At 40.2% G+C, this 24,500-nt stretch overlaps 1 protein-coding gene across 1 annotated transcript in view; it reads left to right on the forward strand.

Moving 5' to 3' along the window:
* Positions 1-24,500, forward strand: part of LOC139452989 (pyridine nucleotide-disulfide oxidoreductase domain-containing protein 2-like) — an 81,739-nt gene that overhangs the window by 9,667 nt on the left and 47,572 nt on the right. Inside the window, exons 2-7 of the mRNA XM_071234615.1 lie at positions 11,377-11,673; positions 11,908-11,927; positions 20,433-20,526; positions 21,437-21,510; positions 23,250-23,405; positions 23,517-23,670. Of these exons, the coding sequence (XP_071090716.1) occupies positions 11,377-11,673; positions 11,908-11,927; positions 20,433-20,526; positions 21,437-21,510; positions 23,250-23,405; positions 23,517-23,670 (795 nt within the window). The remainder of the gene's footprint in view (positions 1-11,376; positions 11,674-11,907; positions 11,928-20,432; positions 20,527-21,436; positions 21,511-23,249; positions 23,406-23,516; positions 23,671-24,500) is intronic.

Raw genomic sequence — 24,500 nt, forward strand, 5'->3', positions numbered from 1 at the left:
ATGACCAATAGGAGTTTCTTTTAAGGCATCTTAATACTCATTAACGGCTGGTTTCAAAAGTTCATCGTTAAGATTCATAAAGCTGGTTCATCAGTACCCTCTTTGATTGTACTAGTATCAGTTATGTTATCTAGATTAAAATCATCCATTTTTATATTAAACATAAGGTTATATAATTTCAATATAAACAATGTCTTCACAATGCAGATGCAAGTTAAACCCACAGCGTAGACTTCAGGATCCATTAGGGGTCAAAGCAATTCCCCAGTCTGTAACTATAACTAATAACCCGAGTACCATTGATCAGAATCAAACACTTCTGGTTCGCTTTCCTAATCAAGGCGCTCACGATGTGATAGGTCCAGGAACTGCATGACTATCATTTACAATTAAGTTGACTTCTGCTCAAGCTAACAGAGAGCTTGTTCAGAACATAGGTCGTGCGATTGTTAAGAAAATTGCGATTAAAATTAGTGGTAATGAAGTTTTGAGTATTGACGATGTATACTTCTGTTACATGGATCTTTGGAGAACGTCTGAAGAACAAGAAAACTTACAGTACCAAGGTATTTGTAATCAGAACACAATGAGACTGCGTTTGGGTGCTGCTAGTGGCGATAATACCATCATAGAAGATAGGGCTGTTGCAGATGCAATAGGTAATCGATTCTATATTCCGCTTGACTTTTAATTCCTAGATAGTCACATGCCCTTTTATCAAGCATCCCTAGGCGATAGGTTAGAATACGAACTAACTTTTAATGACTACAGCAGAGCTGCTGAAGATGCTAGCTATTCTATTGATAATATCTCACTGGAGTATGATATGATAACAGATCCTGAATTAGCCAGACAAATTCAGAACCAGTATACCAGTGTAGCCATTTTGTACGAACGCGTGCTTCGACACCGAAAGATCACCAGGAACAAAAGAGATACGACATGGAATATCAATCTAAACGTCCCCGCGAGATCATTGAAGGGTATTTTAATGTTGTTTGAGGACCCTTCTGAAAAATTTGCAAGAGATACTGAGAAGTTCTACAATCCCAAGATTACAAAAGTAGAATTGACTGTCAAGGGCATGCCTAATCAACTATATAGGCAAGGCATGCGAGCATATCAACAGTGGGATGAGATTAAAAAACTCCCTTCTATAAAACGAAGGCCAGAAGTTAACGCGGTTGTGAAAGATCTGTCTCTCGGGTATGTATCCCTGGCTGAATTCCTTACCACGAAGTATGCGCTATGGCTTGACATGAGAACCACAGATGATGACCAACTACACAGCAGTAGGCGGAGAATAGAAAATGCCAGTGAGGGTGTTACTATACAGATAACGAAGCTTTTCGAAGGGGCTGGTAATGGAAGATTTGTGCAAGCGATCTATTAATAATCTTTTACCTAAAGAACCGCACTGCACTATCATCTGTGGGAAACCGGGTTGGGGAAAAAACAGCTTTTATTCTTGATATTTTACAAAGTCATTATTGGAATGTTTTCGACCATATTATCATTCTGTGCCCGACTATAAACGGTAATAAAACATACCTATTGAGAGATTAGGTAATGAATGATCCCAGGGTGTGCAAAGTTGATCTGGGCGATCATTTACAAGACTGTTTACGAGTATGCCACGAAAAATACAAAGGAGAATCAACACTTTTAATAATAGACGACTGCAGTGCGAGTAAAGAACTTACCAAAAAGAAAGATATGCTTTCATATTAAGCATTCTCCGGATGGCTTATGGAGCGTTTGGGTACTTACTCAAAAATACAACTCTGTCCTGAAAGATCTCAGAGAGCACACCAAATGGATAGCCCTGTTTCATTGCAAAGACCGGATTTATTTGAGGAATGTATACATGAAAATGATGTAATTTCTACCAAGCCCGAGCAAGAGAAAGTCAGAAAACTGTTAGCGGAAACGAAGCACTGTAAACTCGTATTAAAACCAATCAACCAGCTGCTTATCCAATTGCTTAGCAAAATTTAGCAAAATTATAGCAACTGCTGAGCCAAAATATAGCATAAATATAGCAAAATATGGCAAAAATATAGCAAAATTAAACGAATTATAGCAAAAATGTAGCAAAAATATAGCAAAAATGTGATAAATTGAACATTATGTAATAATGTGGTTTGAAATCCTCATTCTTTCGCAACAGTTTATTATTTCTGGCTGTATTGGATATGCAATATTCCATTATGTTAGACTTAAATATTTCCTTAGGTATAACATTATGGAATGCGACGAACTCATCGAACAACTGCTCCAAGATGAGCCAGAACCTATGGTAAATAAATCTTTAGATAAACAGGGCGGTCGGGTAGCCCAGTGGTTAAAGCGTTCGCTCGTCACGCCGAAGACCCGGGTTCGATTCCTGACATGGGTACAATGTGACAAGCCCATTTCTGGTGTTCCCCCGCCGTGATATTGCTTGAATATTGCTAAAAGCGGCGTAAAACCATACTCCCTCACTCACTCACTTTAGATAAACATAGAGAAACACTTGCGGCTTTGGTAGCCGGTGGAAAATGTTCCCAATATTTTGGGAAAATTATCCCACTGAAAAAATTGATAACATGACCGATGAAAGAATTAAAAAACTATACGCACGTTACGAGTCCAGACTGGGAGCTACCCTGACTAAAACAATTGGTTCGGCTATGTTACAACTATACACAGTTGTAGCTAGTACGTTTCTTCTTATCCTGGCAGAAAATTGTATGTATTTATGCGAATCTCTCAAGAAAGATCCATTCAAAGACACTTGACCCAATACCAAGGCCATCCCTCGCTCATTTTTATACACCGTCAGAGGCTCCGAAAGATCACGAGATAGCGTTTATAGTTTTTGGGTTGTCAGTATTTGCAATTTTCAGCTATACAATTACACATCAGCTATGATCTATGAGCTTAAAAAAGCTTAACAAGGGCTGGCTGAAAAGTTCTAAGTCTAACTCTGAAAGACCCGTACCAAGTCGATGGTTTTCATCTATTTCTCCACACAGTCCCCTTCCAGGTTTACACACTTTTGCCAGTGATACTGCAAGGCCTGGATGCCGGTCAAGAAGAAATTTTTCACCCTGAAAAAAGGCATTCACTGCGGAAATGACGTCATCTAACTAGGTAAATGGTGACTGGCTAGTTCATTTTCCATTTTGGGGAACAGGTGGAAGTCTGACGGGGCCAAATCGGATAAATAAGGGGGATGGTCAATGAGTTCGAAGCCACAGTCATGGATTGCTGACATGGCAACCACTGATTTGTGAACAGGAGCATTGTCTTGGTGGAACAGTACTCCTTTAGTGAGCATTCCCCATCGCTTAGCTTTGATAGCTTCACGCAACTGTCTCAGTAGGTCAGCATAATATCTTCCATTGATAGTCTGGCTTTTTTCAAGATACCCTTGAAATCCCAAAAGACTGAAGCCATCACCTTTCCAGCACAAGGAACCGACTTGGCTTTTTGGGGGGCTGGTGATTCCGAATGCTTCCATTGTTTAGACTGAATTTTGGTTTCTGGTTGAAAGTGATGAATCCAGGTCTCATCCATGGTTACAAATCGGGCCAAAAAATCATCAGGATCTGCTTCAAAACGGCATAAATTGTCACGGGATGTCAGGAATCTGACATCTTTCTGATCCGCTGTCAAGAGCTTTGTCACCCATCTTGCAGAAACTTTTGTCATTCCCAACTCGTTGGTGATAATGTGCTCAACCCTCTCATGAGAGATGCCCACAACACTGGCAATATGTTGGGTGGTCAATCATTGATCAGCCATCACCATGTCATGCACCCAGGTAAGTTTTCCGGAAAGGTTGTTGTTGAAGCCTTCCTGGACACAGGTCATCGTCAAGGCTCTCTCTGCCAGGCTTGAATTCTGCAGCCCACTTATTTACAGCGGAAAAGGAAGGGGCATCATCCCCTAAAGTGGAGACCATGTCAGCATGTATCTGTGTTGAAGTTAGCCCTTTCAGTTGCAGGTACTTGATGACTGCCCTATAGCCAGTTTTGTCCATTTCTGGTGATTTCAATGGGTAGGTTCACAAGATAGTCTGGTACAAAGACAATAATAACACTACAGTTGCAGTTCTTATGTCTATGATTCATTAAATTATTGTATTTGTTGGTGGCAAAAGTTTGTTTGAATCCGATTGAGATATCTCACTTAGGCTTATGTTGGGTTGAGTCATATCAGCTATTAATAATTACCCTGACTGCTCAGCTATGTCGCGCTGACTGGCTGACACACATTTAGATAAATGATACTAGAAGTGTAATATTTATCACAATGGCGAGGGGCACATCCAGATGTAAATTTACACTCATGGGAAAACCAATTCAATGCAACAGATGTTGCATCAGTATATATTGTGGTATACATGCCATTGCAATTAGAAAAGGGCATGTTAATTATAAGTCTTCGGTATGTGGGATTGGGGTCAAAGGTAGTTACTGTTTATGTAAGTGTCATGGTGCTGACAAAAAACGGTGTCAAATTATTTATGAGAGGAAAAAGGATAACCACAATGAGATAAATAGATTGGGTAGAATTCAAACCAATTAGATATTAGTTCACATGTTGTTATATATCACAATAAGAGCTGAAAGCTTTGGCAAAACAACATGGTCTACGTGATTATTCTGGAATGAGAAAAGCTGAATTGATTGATTTGCTTGGTTTGGAATACAACAAACCCCAGACTGTTAGAGAACTCAAAGCTCAAGCAAAAAACAGTGAGCTGAGAGGTTATTTTTGAATGAGAAAAGCTGAATTGATTGATTTACTGAATGTTGATAAAAATCAATCAGTTGATGTTGATAAAAATCAACCGGTTGAGTTGAGATTTGAACCCACAGCCGGCATTGGTAAATATCTAAGAGGTTGGAAGATGGATATTAATTCCAACATGGATGTTAATGATGTTAAGCCCATCGTATCGCGCAAAATTAACGAGGAGGTATTTTATACTATTTAACAGTTGAAATGTCATTGAGTAAAAATGACACCTAATATACCGAACCTTATTTCCGGAGCAATCAAGAAGTTATAACCGAATCTGATTCTATAAGCACATCATTAGATGCATCAATTCAACGGATACAAGAAACTTTAGAATGCTGGACTAATAGAGGTTTGGGTTGGGGCACGAATAGAATCGATAGTTTATATTTAGATATAGCAAATTATATGCCTTTCAAAGGTGGATCTTATATAAATTTACCCTCGTATTACAAGAAGAAAAAACCCATAATTAATGTAAAAAATAAAGGCGATGACTGTTTCAGAATGATGATAAGATCTGCCTTGTTTCCCACAGGCAAAAATCCGGATAGCCTTCGAGCTATCCCCAAAACGATGGGCTCAACCTTGATGGTATAGACGAACCTACACAAATCTCGCAAATTGATAAGGTGGAAAAGCAAAATAATTTAGCTATAAATATTTTCGGACATTCTTCTAAAGGAATTGGTGTACACAGGATAAGCTCCGCTCCAGAACATATTCCCAGAATCAATTTCTGATCGAAAAAGATGGTAAATATCATTATACATGGATAAAGAGTTTTAGCAGGCTATTATGCGATCAAACAAAAGAAAAGAAATATTTCTGCGAAAGATGCCTGCATGGGTACAGCAGACAACATCTTTTAGAAGCGCATAAAGAAGACTGCAGAGGTGTTGGACAGACTGCTATCAGGATCGATATGCCTTAAGAGGGAAAAAATATACTTAAATTTGAGCGTTATTGTAATCATATGCCAGTCACGTACATAATTTACGCTGATTTCGAAGCACTTATCAAACCTTTAGAAAATACCGAACACAGTACTGAATGCAGTTTTACATACAAAACTCAAGAACATATTCCTTGTGGGTTTGGATATATAGTTGTAAGGTATGATGGGAAAACAAACCCTTCCATGATTTACAGAGGTCCCGATGCAGCTAGAAAGTTGAATATCTACAAAATGATGAGAGAATAATCAGGGAAAATTTATCGCATAAGAAACCCATGTGTATGACGAGAGATGATCGGAGGGCTAATAAGAAGTCAACGATTTGTCATGTTTGTAATAAACCCCTGAAAGGGGATTCGGTAAGAGATCATTGTCACGTCACGGGTAATATCGCGGAGCCGCGCATAACGAGTGTAACTTGAAACTAAAAATGAATTCTCAAACAATACCCATCCCCGTTGTGTTTCATAACCTTAGAGGATATGATTCTCATCTCATTATACAAGCTATCTCAAAGACCAATGACGGCTTAATGTGCATTCCTAATAATATGGAAAAAATACATATCATTCTCGTTGACGAAAACTATACATTATATAATAACCGATGCAGATTATGAACACGCTGTGACGGTGTGGGATAAATTAGGTTGTAAGAATTTAGGTGATTATCACGAACAGTACTTAAAAAACCGATGTCTGTTACTTGCCGATATATTCGAGATATTTAGAAAGACATGTTTAAAACAATACGACTTGGACCTGGCATGGTACTATTCCAGTCCCGGACTATCGTGGGATGCATTGTTGAAGAAGACCGGTGTAGAACTAAAATTAATCACCAATTATGATATGCACTTGTTTGTTGAGAAAGGATTAAGAGGTGGTATATCGATGATGGCGAAAAGGTATTCTAAGGCTAATAATAAATTAGTGGAGTAAACCTAATACGCACATATTATATCTCGACACCAAGAAATTTGTACGGATGGGCTATGAGTCACCCTTTACCCACGGGTGGTTTTGAGTGGGTTGATGTGATATTGATCCCCACAGATTCCGATGCGAATAAAGGGTACATACTAGAAGTTGACTTGGAATATCCAAAAGAGTTGCACAAAGACCATAAACGTTATCCGCTAGCTCCCGAAAGATTAATGGTTAATAAAGATTGAATGTCGGAATATAAACACTCCTTGATGGGTGTTTCATGGATAAGACAAAATATATAGTTCACTACAGAAATCTCCAGTTATATCCATCGATAGGCATGAAACAAACGAAAATACACAGAATTCTAAAGTTTGATCTAAGCCCTTGGATGGAGCCCTATATAAGGCTGAACAAAGATTTAAGAAAGATGGCAACCAGCAATTTCGAAAAGAACCTATATAAGCTCATGAATAACTCAGTATTTGGTAAGGACCGCCACCGCGGTCTAGAGGTAGAGTGTCCACCCGGAGAACGGAAGATCCGGGGTTCGTTCCACGGACTCGTCATACCAAAAGACATTAAAAGATGGTACTTGTTGTTACCCTGTCTGGTGCTCAGCATTAAGGGTATAAAACAAGGACTGGTCGGCTCGGACTCAGTCTACTGTGTCTGAGTGGGGTATTCATGTTAAACTGTGGCATGGTATCTGAGTGAGCTAGCACTATAAATAGGCATCAGTCCGGACTAGTACAAGCAGCCACACACACGTATGTACATGCACGTCGCTATATAAGTGCAATAATCTTGGACGCAACGTTAAACCCAATTTCACCTCACCTCACCAGTATTTGGTAAAACTATGGAGAATCTAAGGAAGCGTGTTGATGTTAAATTAGTCAGATCTAATGAGGAAGAAAGACTCGGGAAACTTATAGCCAGTTCGGCTTTTAACAGAAGCAAGATATTCGATAACAACTTAGCTGCACTACATATGCAGAAGAGTAATATAAAATTCAACAGGCCGATGTACATTGGTATGAGTATTCTTGACTTGTCAAAACACTTAATGTATGACTTTTATTACAACGAACTTAAGAAGCAATACAGTGATAGATGTGAGGTGTTATATACCGACACAGATTCTTTGTTGATGGAAATACAAACGAAGGATGTATATAAAGATATAGCAGAAAAAATAGATATGTACGATACAAGCGATTACCCAAAAGATAATCCACTTCACAGCATAGTAAATAAAAAGGTATGAGGTAAGATGAAGGATGAATGTGCTGGAACCCCTATTGCGGAGTATGTCGGATTAAGATCTAAGATGTATTCTATAAAGAAGTCAGATAATGGGGAGATAAGAAAAGCTAAAGGCGTTAAGAAGTATGTGGTAAAAAAGCATATCAAACACAAACAGTATAAAGAAGCTTTATTCAATGGTAACACATTCAAACACGAGATGAACACTTTAAGAAGTGTCAATCACAGGATATATGGATTAAGAATGAACAAGACATCATTATCCCCCTTAGATACAAAGAGATGGATTAATAAGGATGGTGTAACTACCTATGCTTATGGTTATGGTGGTAATACTGTATCGTTAGGACCTATGAGCAACTCTTCTCGTACAAATGCCCAGTCCATCTTTTAGATAATATAGAATAGGCTCTCCTTCTTTCACAACCAACCGACTGATGTTATATATCTTAAGGGACCAAATCAGATCTGTTGCGCGGCGTTGGCCTCCTTTGAGTTCACCGGGCTGGTATAAATATTTTACGCTTACTCTATCCGGAAGATTTTGTTTTTTGCTTCTCCTCGGGGCTGAAGATTGGGAAGTTACAGATTTCATTTTAATGGCATCTGGATGGTTTCTTCCCAGTTAATCTCGTTACTTCATTATTTAGCGCTGATACAACAGCTGATAAATGTGTCACCCATTCGGTTGATTTTAATCGTTCTGATTTCATTTTAATCCGATACTGACATCCAAACAAACCTTCCGCTCATGCCTGGTTAAATCTTTCAACGATAGCTTGACTATGGTGGGCATCTTTTTCACCACGCCTGATTGTGACATCGTGCTTTGTTAACAGTTTAGTTACCGATCCCATAAACTCGCGACCAGGATCTTCTTGAAATAACTTGGGCCATTTTAGTGGTCCATGTTTATATATGTGACTCTGTGCATTAGCTACTTCTGTTGAATCTTTCGAGGTTAATGGTTCAGCCTCCTTGTAGTGACTTGCCACATCCACTACGGTTAAAGCGTATTTATACGTTTTGCATCTTACCTTAATATGGGGAAGAAACAAGAGGTCAGCCTGATGAACTTCATTCTTTGTAAAAATATCAAACTTCTTCCTTGGGATATAACGTGGTGCCGGTAAATATATTTGCCACATCGTTGTTTCTTTAGCCAATCCTTGGCAACATCTTTAGATACCTTAGCCGCAGTGGCCAATTTTTGTATTGCTCCTATACCTTTCCAATGTCCTCGTGGGCTATAGTAAATTTTATCCATTGTTAATTAATATTGATGATTCTTTTCATATGACTCATGATGATCGTTGAATCGCATCATCATTTATACATAAAGAATTCCCTCTGTAGTAGCAGACTAGCAGTATAGGTATATAAATATGACTCCAGAGGAAGTGAGCCAGGATCACCACTGTCTATACTACTTCTGGGGAAATCATTACTAATGAAAATATGGTACATGTATTGTATCTGGGGAAATCATGACTAATGAAAATATGGTACATGTATTGTATCTGGGGAAATCATGACTAATGAAAATATGGTACATGCATTGTATCTGGGGAAATCATTTGTGCTGAGTATATATACACATATATTGTATCTGGGGAAATCATTGGTGCTGAGTATATATACACATGTATTGTATCTGGGGAAATCATTAGTGCTGAGTATATATACACATATATTGTATCTGGGGAAATCATTAGTGCTGAGTATATATATACACATGCATTGTATCTGGGGAAATCATTAGTGCTGAGTATATATACACATATATTGTATCTGGGGAAATCATTGGTGCTGAGTATATATGCACATATATTGTATCTGGGGAAATGATTGGTGCTGAGTATATATACACATGTATTGTATCTGGGGAAATCATTGGTGCTGAGTATATATATATATATATACACATGTATTGTATCTGGGGAAATCATTAGTGCTGAGTATATATACACATGTATCTGGGGAAATCATTAGTGCTGAGTATATACACACATATATTGTATCTGGTGAAATCATTAGTGCTGAGTATATATATACACATGTATTGTATCTGGGGAAATCATTAGTGCTGAGTATGTATACACATGTATTGTATCTGGGGAAATCATTGGTGCTGAGTATATATACACATGTATTGTATCTGGGGAAATCATTTGTGCTGAGTGTATATACACATGTATTGTATGTGGAGAAATGATTGGTGCTGAGTATATATACACATGTATTGTATCTGGGGAAATCATTGGTGCTGAGTATATATACACATGTATCATGGTAAATCATTAGTGCTGAGTATATATACACATATATTGTATCTAGAGAAATCATACTTCTGGTATAGGCCATCATTTAAAACACCATTTAAAGCACTGAGCTTGTTTATTTGAGGTCACAATAGGGTTATTCTGTCTGGACTGTGTACTGACATCCTGCTGACAGATCTGGGAACGAGTTTAGCTGTAGATGATCTGTGAACCTGCAATGCAAGTAAAGTTTCTGAAAAGATAAGATTAAGAAATAACCAATATTTCATTACTGTACAGTTGTTACCTGTAAAGTCCAGACAAAAAGATGATTTTCAAAACTGCTTCAGAACCTGATGATAATTTCACTTATTTTATTTTATTTAATACACTGAACATTGATTAACCAGAGTATAATATCTCAAGTCCATTATGATAAATATGTTTGACAGTCAACGATTTAGTAATATCATTATTTTGTGTTTTCATTTGTTGAATTTCTGGGCTCGATCGTAGCGACATCAGTGGCTATTTAACGAGCTGACAGTGCCCATACAAAATGATTTGATTGATAATCAAGATCTCTATTGTAATAAAATGGGTCTTACCCTGCAAAGTGCATCAAATCACTTGAGAACCTTGATTAAAAACAAAAAAACACAAACAAAAGGATGTGCTATATATCTGCTATCGGCCAGGCCAGGTGACTGCAGGCATGTTTTCAAATCCTGCAGTTGACTGAAATCTGCACATCGAAATCCATGTTGCTTGTGAACCAGATGTCTAGATTGTTATGTGATTTTGATTGGATTATGCATTATACAAGACCCATTACTCCAGCCAAAATGTAACTCTATAATCCCCGCCTTGTTTGGCAAGGGTGGAAACTGGACTTTTACAGTTAACTCCCTTGCTTCGGGAAGATGGGCTCAACAAGCTTCCCACTACTACTACTACTACTACTACTACTACTACTACTACTAAGACATACCATATTTAATCTCATGAATTATATCACTTTATAACATGTTTTACTTTAACTCATTTGCTATTAAACTCCCAGTTAATGGTATCAGTGCATATGTCAGTGCTTCAGACAGTTCCAGTAGATAATCGCGCCTGTATCTGTAACCATCTATGTAGGTCGTGTATGTGTTGGCAAGTTCAGGGTCAACTTGCCGATCAGCCCAACTGTCAGCTCCCAGCAGGGTCACCAGGGCAACTTCCAGGGCTTCACACCACACATGCACTATGCTGTGCAGGACAGTAGGCCAACTGAGGGGGACAGGGAGGGGTGTGGTCACCTATGGTCAGTGGTTGGAGAGGGGTGTTGTCACCTGTGGTCAGTTGTTGGAGAGAGGTTCAGGTGGAAAGCTGTTTGTGGACAGTTTCTCCAGCCGTGGACAGCGGTCAACCCACACTAACAGCCTCAAGTCCCACTATGATGCGGTCGTGATTGGTGCAGGTATGAGACTGCATTAACTGTAATATGACACTCTACTGTCAGGTCATTCAGTATATTGTATTGCATATTGCATTTTTTGACATATTTTGTCATAATAGTTTAATAATTTCTAAACATCTTAGTTTCTTATACTTAACAGTAAATATTTCGATTACATGGAATGGTCATTTATATATGTGCATTCTTTTTTAATAAATCTATTTACATATGTATGTCCTATGGATTATTTTCCAGGCCACAATGGACTGGTGTCTGTAAGTATAGTCTAGAGTGGGATCGAGCATCACCATGTACAGTTGTTACCCCATCTTGTAATGTAAATCATGGAACCAGTCACCTGTTGGGACCCGGGTAAGAATAGGGCACTTGTCACAGGAGGTTAACTTGGATCTGATGGTCAGACGGTGTCTTGGTGGATTCTATATGTTTTGCTGGAACAAGTATTGCAGTACTGCTGTTTGGTGTGTGTTGTGACAAGTATTGCAGTACTGCTGTTTGGTGTGCGTTGTGACAAGTATTGCAGTACTGCTGTTTGATGTGTGTTGTGACAAGTATTGCAGTACTGCTGTTTGATGTGTGTTGTGACAAGTATTGCAGTACTGCTGTTTGGTTTGTGTTGTGACAATTATTGCAGTACTGCTGTTTGATGTGTGTTGTGACAATTATTGCAGTACTGCTGTTTGATATGTGTTGTGACAAGTATTTCAGTACTGCTGTTTGGTGTGCGTTGTGACAAGTATTGCAGTACTGCTGTTTGATGTGTGTTGTGACAAGTATTGGAGTACTGCTGTTTGATGTGTGTTGTGACAAGTATTGCAGTACTGCTGTTTGGTTTGTGTTGTGACAAGTATTGCAGTACTGCTGTTTGATGTGTGTTGTGACAATTATTGCAGTACTGCTGTTTGATGTATGTTGTGACAAGTATTGCAGTACTGTTGTTTCGTGTGTGTTGTGACAAGTATTGCAGTACTGCTGTTTGATGTGTGTTGTGACAATTATTGCAGTACTGCTGTTTGGTGTGTGTTGTGACAAGTATTGCAGTACTGCTGTTTGATGTGTGTTGTGACAAGTATTGCAGTACTGCTGTTTGATGTGTGTTGTGACAAATATTGCAGTACTGCTGTTTGATGTGTGTTGTGACAATTATTGCAGTACTGCTGTTTGATGTGTGTTGTGACAAGTATTGTAGTACTGCTGTTTGGTTTGTGTTGTGACAAGTATTGCAGTACTGCTGTTTGATGTGTGTTGTGACAAGTATTGCAGTACTGCTGTTTGATGTGTGTTGTGACAAGTATTTCAGTACTGCTGTTTGATGTGTGTTGTGACAAGTATTGCAGTACTGCTGTTTGATGTGTGTTGTGACAAGTATTGCAGTACTGCTGTTTGGTTTGTGTTGTGACAAATATTGCAGTACTGCTGTTTGATGTGTGTTGTGACAAGTATTGCAGTACTGCTGTTTGGTTTGTGTTGTGACAAGTATTGCAGTACTGCTGTTTGATGTGTGTTGTGACAATTATTGCAGTACTGCTGTTTGATGTGTGTTGTGACAAGTATTGCAGTACTGCTGTTTCGTGTGTGTTGTGACAAGTATTGCAGTACTGCTGTTTGATGTGTGTTGTGACAATTATTGCAGTACTGCTGTGTGATGTGTGTTGTGACAAGTATTGCAGTACTGCTGTTTGATGTGTGTTGTGACAAGTATTGCAGTACTGCTGTTTGATGTGTGTTGTGACAAGTATTGCAGTACTGCTGTTTGGTGTGTGTTGTGATAAGTATTGCAGTACTGCTGTTTGATGTGTGTTGTGACAAGTATTGCAGTACTGCTGTTTGATGTGTGTTGTGACAAGTATTGCAGTACTGCTGTTTGGTTTGTGTTGTGACAAATATTGCAGTACTGCTGTTTGATGTGTGTTGTGACAAGTATTGCAGTACTGCTGTTTGATGTGTGTTGTGACAAGTATTGCAGTACTGCTGTTTCGTGTGTGTTGTGACAAGTATTGCAGTACTGCTGTTTGATGTGTGTTGTGACAAGTATTTCAGTACTGCTGTTTGGTTTGTGTTGTGACAAGTATTGCAGTACTGCTGTTTGATGTGTGTTGTGACAATTATTGCAGTACTGCTGTTTGATGTGTGTTGTGACAAGTATTGCAGTACTGCTGTTTGATGTGTGTTGTGACAAGTATTGCAGTACTGCTGTTTGATGTGTGTTGTGACAAGTATTGCAGTACTACTGTTTGGTTTGTGTTGTGACAAGTATTGCAGTACTGCTGTTTGATGTGTGTTGTGACAAGTATTGCAGTACTGCTGTTTGATGTGTGTTGTGACAAGTATTGCAGTACTGCTGTTTCGTGTGTGTTGTGACAAGTATTGCAGTACTGCTGTTTGATGTGTGTTGTGACAAGTATTGCAGTACTGCTGTTTGATGTGTGTTGTGACAAGTATTGCAGTACTGCTGTTTGATGTGTGTTGTGACAAGTATTGCAGTACTGCTGTTTGATGTGTGTTGTGACAAGTATTGCAGTACTGCTGTTTGGTGTGTGTTGTGATAAGTATTGCAGTACTGCTGTTTGATGTGTGTTGTGACAATTATTGCAGTACTGCTGTTTGATGTGTGTTGTGACAATTATTGCAGTACTGCTGTTTGATGTGTGTTGTGACAAGTATTGTAGTACTGCTGTTTGGTTTGTGTTGTGACAAGTATTGCAGTACTGCTGTTTGATGTGTGTTGTGACAATTATTGCAGTACTGCTGTTTGATGTGTGTTGTGACAAGTATTGCAGTACTGCTGTTTGGTGTGTGTTGTGACAAGTATTAGAGTACTACTGTTTGTTTTGGGTTGTGACAAGTATTGCAGTACTGCTGTTTAGTGTGTGTTGTGACAAGTATTGCAGCACTGCTGTTTGGTGTGTGTTGTGACAAGTATTAGAGTACTACTGTTTGTTTTGGGTTGTGACAAGTATTACAGTACTGCTGTTTGGTTTGTGTTGTGACAAGTATTACAGTACTGCTGTTTGATGTGTGTTGTGACAAGTATTGCAGTACTGCTGTTTGGTGTGTGTTGTGACAAGTATTTCAGTACTGCTGTTTGTTTTGGGTTGTGACAAGTATTGCAGTACTGCTGTTTGTGTTACGTATTGATGGCTTGAGAGTTACCTCCCTTACTGTACGCATATATGCACACGTCACTGTTAGCGTCATCTGATGGCGTTCTGGAAGCTGAGAAGTAAATCCAATGACCAACCACTTCTTTCTGTTATAACTTGGTAGTTATGAAGTCTGGTAGCATCAAACACTTAACATGGTGTCAGAAGTAAAACTTAGATTGCTATCATAACGTTGAACTGTGTTGAAATTCCCTATTCTAACTGTTTCTGTTCCCTGTCTGACTGACCGCGTGCGTTTCTGATGCATGTCACCTATTTTCGTGATACCGATACGGCGTGGTAAATCTACTGAACTGTGTCATATTTCGTTGAGAAATTTGATATATACTCTGACTGTAAGGGATTTCAACCAGTAATCTAAACTGTTTCTGATATGATCTATGGGAACAACGGTGTTTTCTATCTGAACTGACTGAATACTATTCTGTGTGTAATTGAATCTACGGAAAGCCATTACGCCATATTGCTTGATTACTGTTTTTGACTGATCATGGCAGAAGGTAATCAGGCTGCACCCCAAGTTGTTCACATACCAGTTAACATTCCACTGCCTACTAGATTAGATCTGAAAGGTGATCTGTCTAGAAATTTCAAGAAATTCAAACGAATGTGGGAAAATTATGAGCTTGCTTCTCGCACTAGGACTGATAGTGAGGAATGTCGATCGGCTACCCTATTGACATGTATTGGTCCAGATGTCTTAGACATTGTAGATGGATTAGAATTTGAAAATGAAGCAGATAGACAGAAGGTGGACAAAATACTGGAAAAACTTGAACATTATTGTATAGGGGAAACAAATGAAACTTGGGAAAGATACAATTTCAACAGAAGGGACCAGGAACAATCCGAGTCCACTGATTCTTATGTTGCAGCATTAAGAAATCTTGCAAAGAGTTGCAACTATGGGGATTTAGCGGAGTCATTGACCCGTGACAGGATGGTAATGGGCATCCGCGATAATGCAACAAGAAAGAGATTGTTACAAGCTTCAAAACTGTCTTTAAAGGTCTGCATAGATATTTGTAGGTCGCATGAAAGTGCGACGAGACGTCTGAAATCACTATCGCAAGCTGAAGATGTTCAGTTTGTAAGTCAAAGGAAACCCAACAAGTCACAGAAACCTAATGCTAAGCATCAGATCAAAACATCTGAACTGCTCAAATGTAAGTTCTGTGGAAAGAGGCATGAGTTTCAAAAGAAAGAATGTCCGGCATGGGGTAAGACTTGTGCAAAATGCAAAAAGAGAAATCACTTTGCTGCTTTGTGTCCTGGAAAGAGCAAAGACAGGGTTCACATGGTGGATAGTGATACTGAAGATAGTGAAGAATTTGTAATGTCTGTAACTTCTGACTGTGTCAGTTCTGTAATGAAATGAACTTGGTCAATCAGAATTACCCCAAAAAGATATTTGCAACATTGGTTGTGAATAGAGAGGAAGTTGAATTTCAACTTGACTGTGGGTCAACTGTTAACATTCTGCCTTCTTCTGTGTATACTCAAGTGTTCAGGGATGACAACTTCAGTAAAGTGGACACTAATCTGATTTCCACACTGCGAATGTACAACGGTGCTGAGACAAAACCTCTTGGGAAGATACGTGTGTCACTACAAAACCCCAAGAATGGCCGCAGGTACAGTGTTGAGTTTTTAATTGTGTCTGAGAAGGGTTGCAAACCAATATTAGGGGCACGAGCTGTTCAACAGATGCAACTGATCATTGTGAACTTTGACAATATTCTGTTGATGGAATCACCCGAGGAAAATCTAACTGCTGACTCTTCACTTGAGCCTGGGAAACTGGAAATGAATGATATCAAACAAAATTATCAGGATTTGTTTGATGGTGAGGGAACTCTGGAAGGCTTTCTACACTTGGAGGTTGACAATACTGTAACCCCAGTACAGTTACCATGTCGCAAGATTCCTGTTGCTGTACAATCTCAGCTGAAATCTGAACTGGAAAGACTGACGGAGCAGAAGATTATTACACCTGTTGTCATACCAACAGACTGGGTGTCAGCTTTGGTGGTGGTGCAGAAACCGAGGACAAACAAAATCAGGATCTGTATCGACCCGAAACCGTTAAACAAGGCACTTAAGAGAAACCATTATCCGATAATGACTATAGATGATGTGTTGCCTAAGTTGGCCAAGGCCAAATGTTTCTCTTTGGTGGATGCCAAAAATGGGTTCTGGCATGTTCAGTTGGATGAACAGAGCAGTTACCTGACAACATTTGAAACTCCCTGGGGAAAGTACCGTTGGCTCCGTATGCCATTTGGCCACTCACCAGCTCCTGAAGAGTTCCAACGACGACTGAATGATGCCATATCTGGACTGTATGGCGATTCATGACGATATCTTAGTTTACGGCGTGGGAGAAACTGATCAGGAGGCTGAGGTCGATCACGACAAGAAATTGATCGTTGTCGAGCGAAGGACATCAAACTGAATGAGTCTAAACTGAAGTTGAAACTGCCAAAAGTGCCCTACCTGGGTCATGTACTCACTGCTGATGGACTCCAAATTGATGATGGACTCCAAATTGAGGCTATCAAGAAAATGCCTTCACCTACTGACAAACAAGGTGTGCAACGCATCTTGGGGATGGTCAACTATGTGCAAAAGTTTGTACCCAATCTCTCTGAAATCACCGCTCCACTGAGAGATCTGCTGAAAGGTGAAGTGAACTTTCGATGGGACAACACTGTACATGGACAGTGCTTGGAGAAGATTAAGCACATTCTGTCAGAACCTCCTGTTCTGAAATATTTTGATAATGAAGCTGTCACATATCTCCAATGTGATGCTTCACAAAGTGGCCTCGGAGCATGTCTTATGCAAGATGGACAACCAGTGGCATATGCATCCAGATCAATGACAAGCACAGAGCAACATAACGCTCAGATAGAAAAGGAAATGCTTGCAATAGTCTTTGGACTGGAACGTTTTGACCAGTATGTGTATGGACGCAAGGTGACCATAGAGACAGACCACAAACCTTTAGAGTCCATCTTGAGAAAGAGCCTCCTGAGCGCACCTAAAAGGCTGCAACGCATGATGCTACGGTTGCAGAAGTACGACTTTGCAGTGGTGTACAAGAAAGGAAGCCTGATGTTCATGGCTGACACATTAAGTCGTGTGTACTTACCACATGACAGACAATTGATCACTGACGAAGGCCAAGTGTTGATGATAGACATGAGGAGCCCAACAGCTATTGACATTGAGACAATTCAAATGGTCGAGCATTTATCCATATCTCAATAGAGACTAGCTGAACTGAAACAAGCCACAAGTAAAGATACTTGTATGAGCAAGATGATGCAGCTCATACAGCAAGGCTGGCCACCGTCAAAGGAAGATGTACCACACTCAGTACGTGAGTACTTTACCTTTCGGGACGAAATCTCTGTGCAGAATGTCGTAGTATTCAAGGGCGAGCGTGTTGTTGTACCTGCAAGTATTCGTGGCAACATCATGGAGAGAATTCACTCAAGCCACATCGGTGCGCAAGGGTGTATACGACGAGCAAAAGAACTTGTCTACTGGCCGAACATGGGACAGGAGATAATAGATCTTGTAAGCAAGTGTGAAACCTGCAACACCCTACAACAAGACCAAAGCTGTGAGCCTTTGATCAGTCATCATATTCCTACTCGTCCCTGGGAGAAACTGGGATTCGATTTGTTTGAGTTTGATCAGAAAGACTTTTTGATTACTGTGGACTATTATTCCAACTTCTTTGAAGTTGACAGACTCCACAGCAAGAAAGCTCCTGAAATCAACAAGAAGCTCAAGTCACATCTAGCTAGACATGGGATTCCAAATCAGATTAACTCCGATAACGGTCCACCGTTCAACTCTGAAGCTTTTCGTAAGTTCTCAGACAACTATGAATTTGAGCATGTTACGTTGTCACCTCGCTACCCACAATCCAACGGGAAAGTTGAAAGCGTGGTGAAGATAGCTAAGAAGCTGATGACAAAGTCACTACATGCCCAAACTGATCCTTACTTAGCTCTCCTGGACTGGCGAAATGTTCCGACAGAGGGAATAGGATTTTCTCCGGTACAGCGACTCTTTAGCCGGAGAACAAAGACCAAACTCCCAACAGCAAGTACACTTTTACAACCAAAGACCGTTGATGGTGTGTCAGACAAGATAGCTTGTAAAAAATCTAAAGAGGCTTATATACTTCAATAGAGGCACCAACGAACTTCCTGCTCTGAAGGAGGGAGATGTGGTAAGAGTCAAGCCTACTAAGTTCGACAAACAGTGGAAGAAAGCTGTTATAGAACAACAGGTGGATGTGAGGTCGTATGAACTGCGTACAGAAGATGGCAGTAACTTGCGCAGAAACAGACGACATTTGAGAAAGTCTCATGAAGCTCCTCCATTGTTTGTGGATACAAATATGGCTGAAAGGAACCGGTTAGAACCAGATTTGTGTGTGGAAAGAACTTCCGCCGAAACTCCTATGAGGAACTGTACTGACAAGCCTGTAGACCAAACATCAAGCAAAACTACTGAGAGAGTTCAGATTCCTGCACAGACAACTAGACAGTCAAGTGAGACAACTGAGAAGAGAACTTCTCGTGGTCGTGTGATCAAACAACCGTCTAGATTCAGAGGTTATCTTACAAATTAAGAACTTTAAAGTAAAGCTGTTTTGCAGTAAAATTGTTTTATGCACTGTATGTCTTTTTGAAAGGACGAAGAACTGTTTAGTTTTTATGTTATGAACTGTGTGCCTTACTAAGGACGAAATCAATTCATAACTGTTATTGTGTTGAAAGTTTGGGAAGTGTTTCAAATATGCTTTCGGTTTTCAGCAACTGAGATGTTAAGAACAAAGACTTGTTTTACCAGTAGTATTGCATTAATGTTTCAAGACTTTAAGGGTTACCTTTAAAAGGGGAGATGTTACGTATTGATGGCTTTAGAGTTACCTCCCTTACTGTACGCATATATGCACACGTCACTGTTAGCGTCGTCTGATGGCGTTCTGGAAGCTGAGAAGTAAATCCAATGACCAACCACTTCTATCTGTTATAACTTGGTAGTTATGAAGTCTGGTAGCATCAAACACTTAACAGTTTGGTGTGTGTTGTGACAAGTATTGCAGTACTGCTGTTTGGTGTGTGTTGTGACAAGTATTTCAGTACTGCTGTTTGGTGTTTGTTGTGATAAGTATAACAGTACTGCTGTTTGGTGTGTGTTGTGACAAGTATTTCAGTACTGCTGTTTGGTGTGTGTTATGACAAGTATTGCAGTACTGCTGTTAGATGTGCATTGTGACAAGTATTTCAGTACTGCTGTTTGGTTTGTGTTGTGACAAGTATTGCAGTACTGCTGTTTGATGTGTGTTGTGACAAGTATTTCAGTACTGCTGTTTGATGTGTGTTGTGACAAGCATCAGAGGACTGCTGTTTGGTGCGTGTTGTGACAAGTATTACAGCACTGCTGTTTGATGTGTGTTGTGACAAGTATTGCAATACTGCTGTTTCGTGTGTGTTGTGACAAGTATTGCAGTACTGCTGTTTGGTGTGTGTTGTGACAAGTATTACAGCACTGTTGTTATGTTGACAGGCAGCCTACCTACAGAAGGCAGGACTTGATGTGTGTGTGGTGGAGCGGAGACACATCATAGGTGGCGCTGCAGTTACAGAGGAAATCATCCCAGGTCTGCTCACTGCGGTAGTGCAGTCACCTTTACGCCAGATGCTGACAGTGTGTTGTAGTGTATTGTGTAAGGCCCTACAGACTGCCTGTCTGTGTCAGTGCTGACCCTAGGGAGTAATGCTCCAGGTGTGAGTGGTTAGCACTATCACAGTGGCCTGGCTGTGTCAGTGCTGACCCTAGGGAGTAATGCTCCAGGTGTGAGTGGTTAGCACTATCACAGTGGCCTGGCTGTGTCAGTGCTGACCCTAGGGAGTAATGCTCCAGGTGTGAGTGGTTAGCACTATCACAGTGGCCTGGCTGTGTCAGTGCTGACCCTAGGGAGTAATGCTCCAGGTGTGAGTGGTTAGCACTTTCACAGTGGCCTGGCTGTGTCAGTGCTGACCCTAGGGAGTAATGCTCCGGGTGTGAGTGGTTAGCACTATCACAGTGGCCTGGCTGTGTCAGTGCTGACCCTAGGGAGTAATGCTCCAGGTGTGAGTGGTTAGCACTATCACAGTGGCCTGGCTGAAGTGTGGCTAACAATCACATGCAGCCCGACCTGTGAAGATCTGGGGTAGAAGGTAACTATGCTTGTCGTAAGAGGCGACTAATGGGATCGTGTGGTCAGACTCGCTGACTTGGTTGATGCATGTCACCGTATCCCAATCCTGTGGATCAGTGCTCATGATGTCAATCACTTGATTGTCTGGTCCAGATTTGATTATTATAAGACCGCCGTCATATAGCTGGAATATTGCTGAATGCGGCATTAAACAAACAAACAAACAAGCACATGCAGCCCATTTACCAACTCATTCACTCACAATAGTAGACTGTAATACAACGTCAAAGTTTTACATATTGGCATATTTCTACGTATTAGAGAAATATGTCCATATCACTTTGACACACATATACATACAATGTTTCAGGTTTCAAGTTTTCCAGGGCGTCTTATGTTTTGAGCTTGTTACGTCCCCAGATAGTCAAGGACTTGCAGCTTAAGGTGAGGAATTTTCCTATCTAAACTTGTGAATAATGTTGTACAATCATGTCCTCATTGTATGTCCATATATCAGATCAGTCAGGGCAGAGTAGTGCCGGATAGTGTATTGTGATACATATTGCAACACACAGTGGCTATATTGTGATGGAAATATTCTAAAAAGTGCTCACAGAATTCTAATCCAATTGTTAACATATCCAGCTGCCTAATTTCAACTCTCATTTCTGTCCTTTACACGCCTACTTTTGCATGAATCATAAAATTTGATGTGTTATACCGGTATGTTGAATGTAGAATAATATATAATAACTTTTGCGCACTTTGATTTCTTACCCACCTACATGACCTTAAAACTTTCATTTAGCCATGTTTCAGTGGCCTTGCTCTTCACACACCACAGTTGATGTGGCGTGACTGTTTGAGCATCTGCTCTCAACTCTATGGGTCAACGAAGCTGAAATTCATTGTCTAAATTTTTTAACAGAATTCTAATCCCATTCTTGACAAGATCAAGATCGTCAATATAGCCTAACATAGAAAGTCACATTTGTCCATTTATTGGATGTTTCTTTTTATATCGTTATGAAATGTCGATGTTTGGTATTTTACAGTATGGCCAATGACATTTCTTATATCTTGTTGTGTATTGTTATACTTGGCACATCGTGTTCGTATTCCAAACTGGTACAATGTCACTCTGCTAGCCATCTTCCTGTGGCAAGGGTGTTAACTGACCATAAAAGTCCAGTGTCCACCCTTGCCAAACTTGGCTGGTATTATGGAGTGACATTTTGGCTGGACTAACGAGTCCATGCATAGCCCAATCAAAATCGCACACCGAAATCGAAATCCGGTTCATAAACTGTCGTGCAGACTTCAGTCGATTGCAGGATTTGCAAAGCATGTGCACCGCCAACTCGTTGTCAGCAGATATTTTGTAAGACCCGTTTTATCACAATATAGATCTTGATCAGATCGTCCTGACTGGGCACAACCATTTTGTGTGAAGCAAACCCAAGTGATACAAGAGGTGGAATCTGATTGGTCCATAGGAGAGGCTTAGAAGGGACATAACTGGTAATAGCCACTGGTGGCGCTGTGATCGAGCCCAGTAATTCCAGTCTAGTTCGGCAAGGATGGAAACTGGATCAGTCAGTTAACTCTCTTGAATCGGGAAGATGTCTGCTAGCCTGTTACACTTGTAACTTCTGTTACGTTTGTGCAATAAGCCTTGTGTTGTATTTTCTAGTGGAAACAATCAGGAGAGCTTCAATACTTTGTGGATGTATTTTTGTGATTGTAATGATATCTTTTTGCCCTTTCATACCTAGTTTAAGTCTTTTCAGTATGTAAAGACATGTAATTCACGGTTAGACTAGGGCCCCAGCTGCCTGGTAAGAGGTGACCCAAACGGTTCAGGTGGTCAGGCTGGGTAACTTGTATGATAGCGTGGCATCACTGTGGATCATTGTTCACAATATCAATCACTGGATTGTCTGATCCAGATTTTTGAATATTTACAGGTCACCGTCATATAGCTGAAACATTGCTGGGTTTGGCATTAAACCACAGACAAAACAAGTAAAGACATGCATCCGAGGAAATGCAAAAGTTCAGCAAGTTGTTATTAATAGGTATCAGTTGCTTTTAAAGGTATTGTTACATTGCTGAATAGTCTGCACCAGTTGCACAGAGTAAGCATGAAGATGAATGTTGAAATTGTGCATTTGTTATTATAGAAGTATGGGTTGAAGGTGTACTTGCGTGACCCCAGTTCCTACACCCCCCTGGCGACACCTGGTGGTCGTGATGGCACAGCCAGGTCACTGCTGCTCAGTCGAGATCATGAGAAGAACAAACAACAGATTGCTCAGTTCTCTCAAAGAGATGCTCAGGTACAAGAATTACCCTTGTTCATAACACTGATTACTACTAACATTCAAAATTTTGAATTAAAGTTTACTGTCTTGATTGAGTACTTTTCCTGGACTTATGCATGAAATTAGGCTTTCAGTGACTATGAAGAAAGAATGGACCATATTGTGGCAGCCATGGACCCTTTGCTAGACAACCCACCCTTCCCACTCACTGCATTCAGCTCAGCTTCACTCTGGGACAAGTGGAACAGCCTGCCGTCAATAATTGCCCTTCTTGGAGCTGGTAGGTAGCCTAACCTAAGTAAAAGCTCTTCTTTTAAGGAAGTTACTGTTCTGTTATCAAACATGCTTTATACAAAAGCTTTTTCAACCTTGACCTTTAGACATCGGACTTGTTCCATTACAGCAATGAGCAATATGGCGAACGCACATGGACTAAGGGACGTAACTCCTGTTATACTTCATTACGAGTCACCACTAAAAATGAATAAGTAATGGTGTTACGATAAGAGATAACACTACAGTTACCTCTGCAGCTTTAGGGAGTAACTGCACTTGTAGATGGAGTCTCTTGGACATGTTCTCTGGCTGGTCTTCTGTGAGGTCTGTTTTTCCTCACTTGGCCGACTTGGCCGACTTGGCCGAGGCTCTCTTGAGTCCTTTGCTGAGCTTGTGCCTCCATCAGGAGGATGGCAGCAAGTTCATCCCATGGCTCAACATCTATGTCCAATGCCCTAGAGTCTTTAAAGCCGGACGTACAGGTTCCTGTTTTGCTGGGTTTGAGCGGGAAGTCCTTTTGGATCTGCCCATCCTCCATGTGATGGTAGAGCCTGTGAAGTTGGCACTGTTAGAGCAGGGTGAAGAGACCCAGGATTGTGGTGTGGAAGAGAACTTCAGTATTTGTGATTCAGTCATTCCTCAGGCTGTGCATGTGAAAGGACTGTAGACAGCAACCTTGGTGTAGGTTGTACACAATTTCATCCCCCCAATATTACACTATCTGGTTATATAAAGTGTTCATTGCTGTCTGCTGTATAGGTATGTAACATATACCTAATAAGTATACCGCAAGACGTGCTACTCACTGTATAACTCTGTAATATCATATACTGA

The sequence above is a fragment of the Haliotis cracherodii genome, unplaced genomic scaffold, assembly GCF_022045235.1.
Source record: "Haliotis cracherodii isolate W230 unplaced genomic scaffold, xgHalCrac1.p SCAF_9, whole genome shotgun sequence".
In the NCBI taxonomy this organism is placed as follows: Eukaryota; Metazoa; Mollusca; class Gastropoda; order Lepetellida; family Haliotidae; genus Haliotis; species Haliotis cracherodii.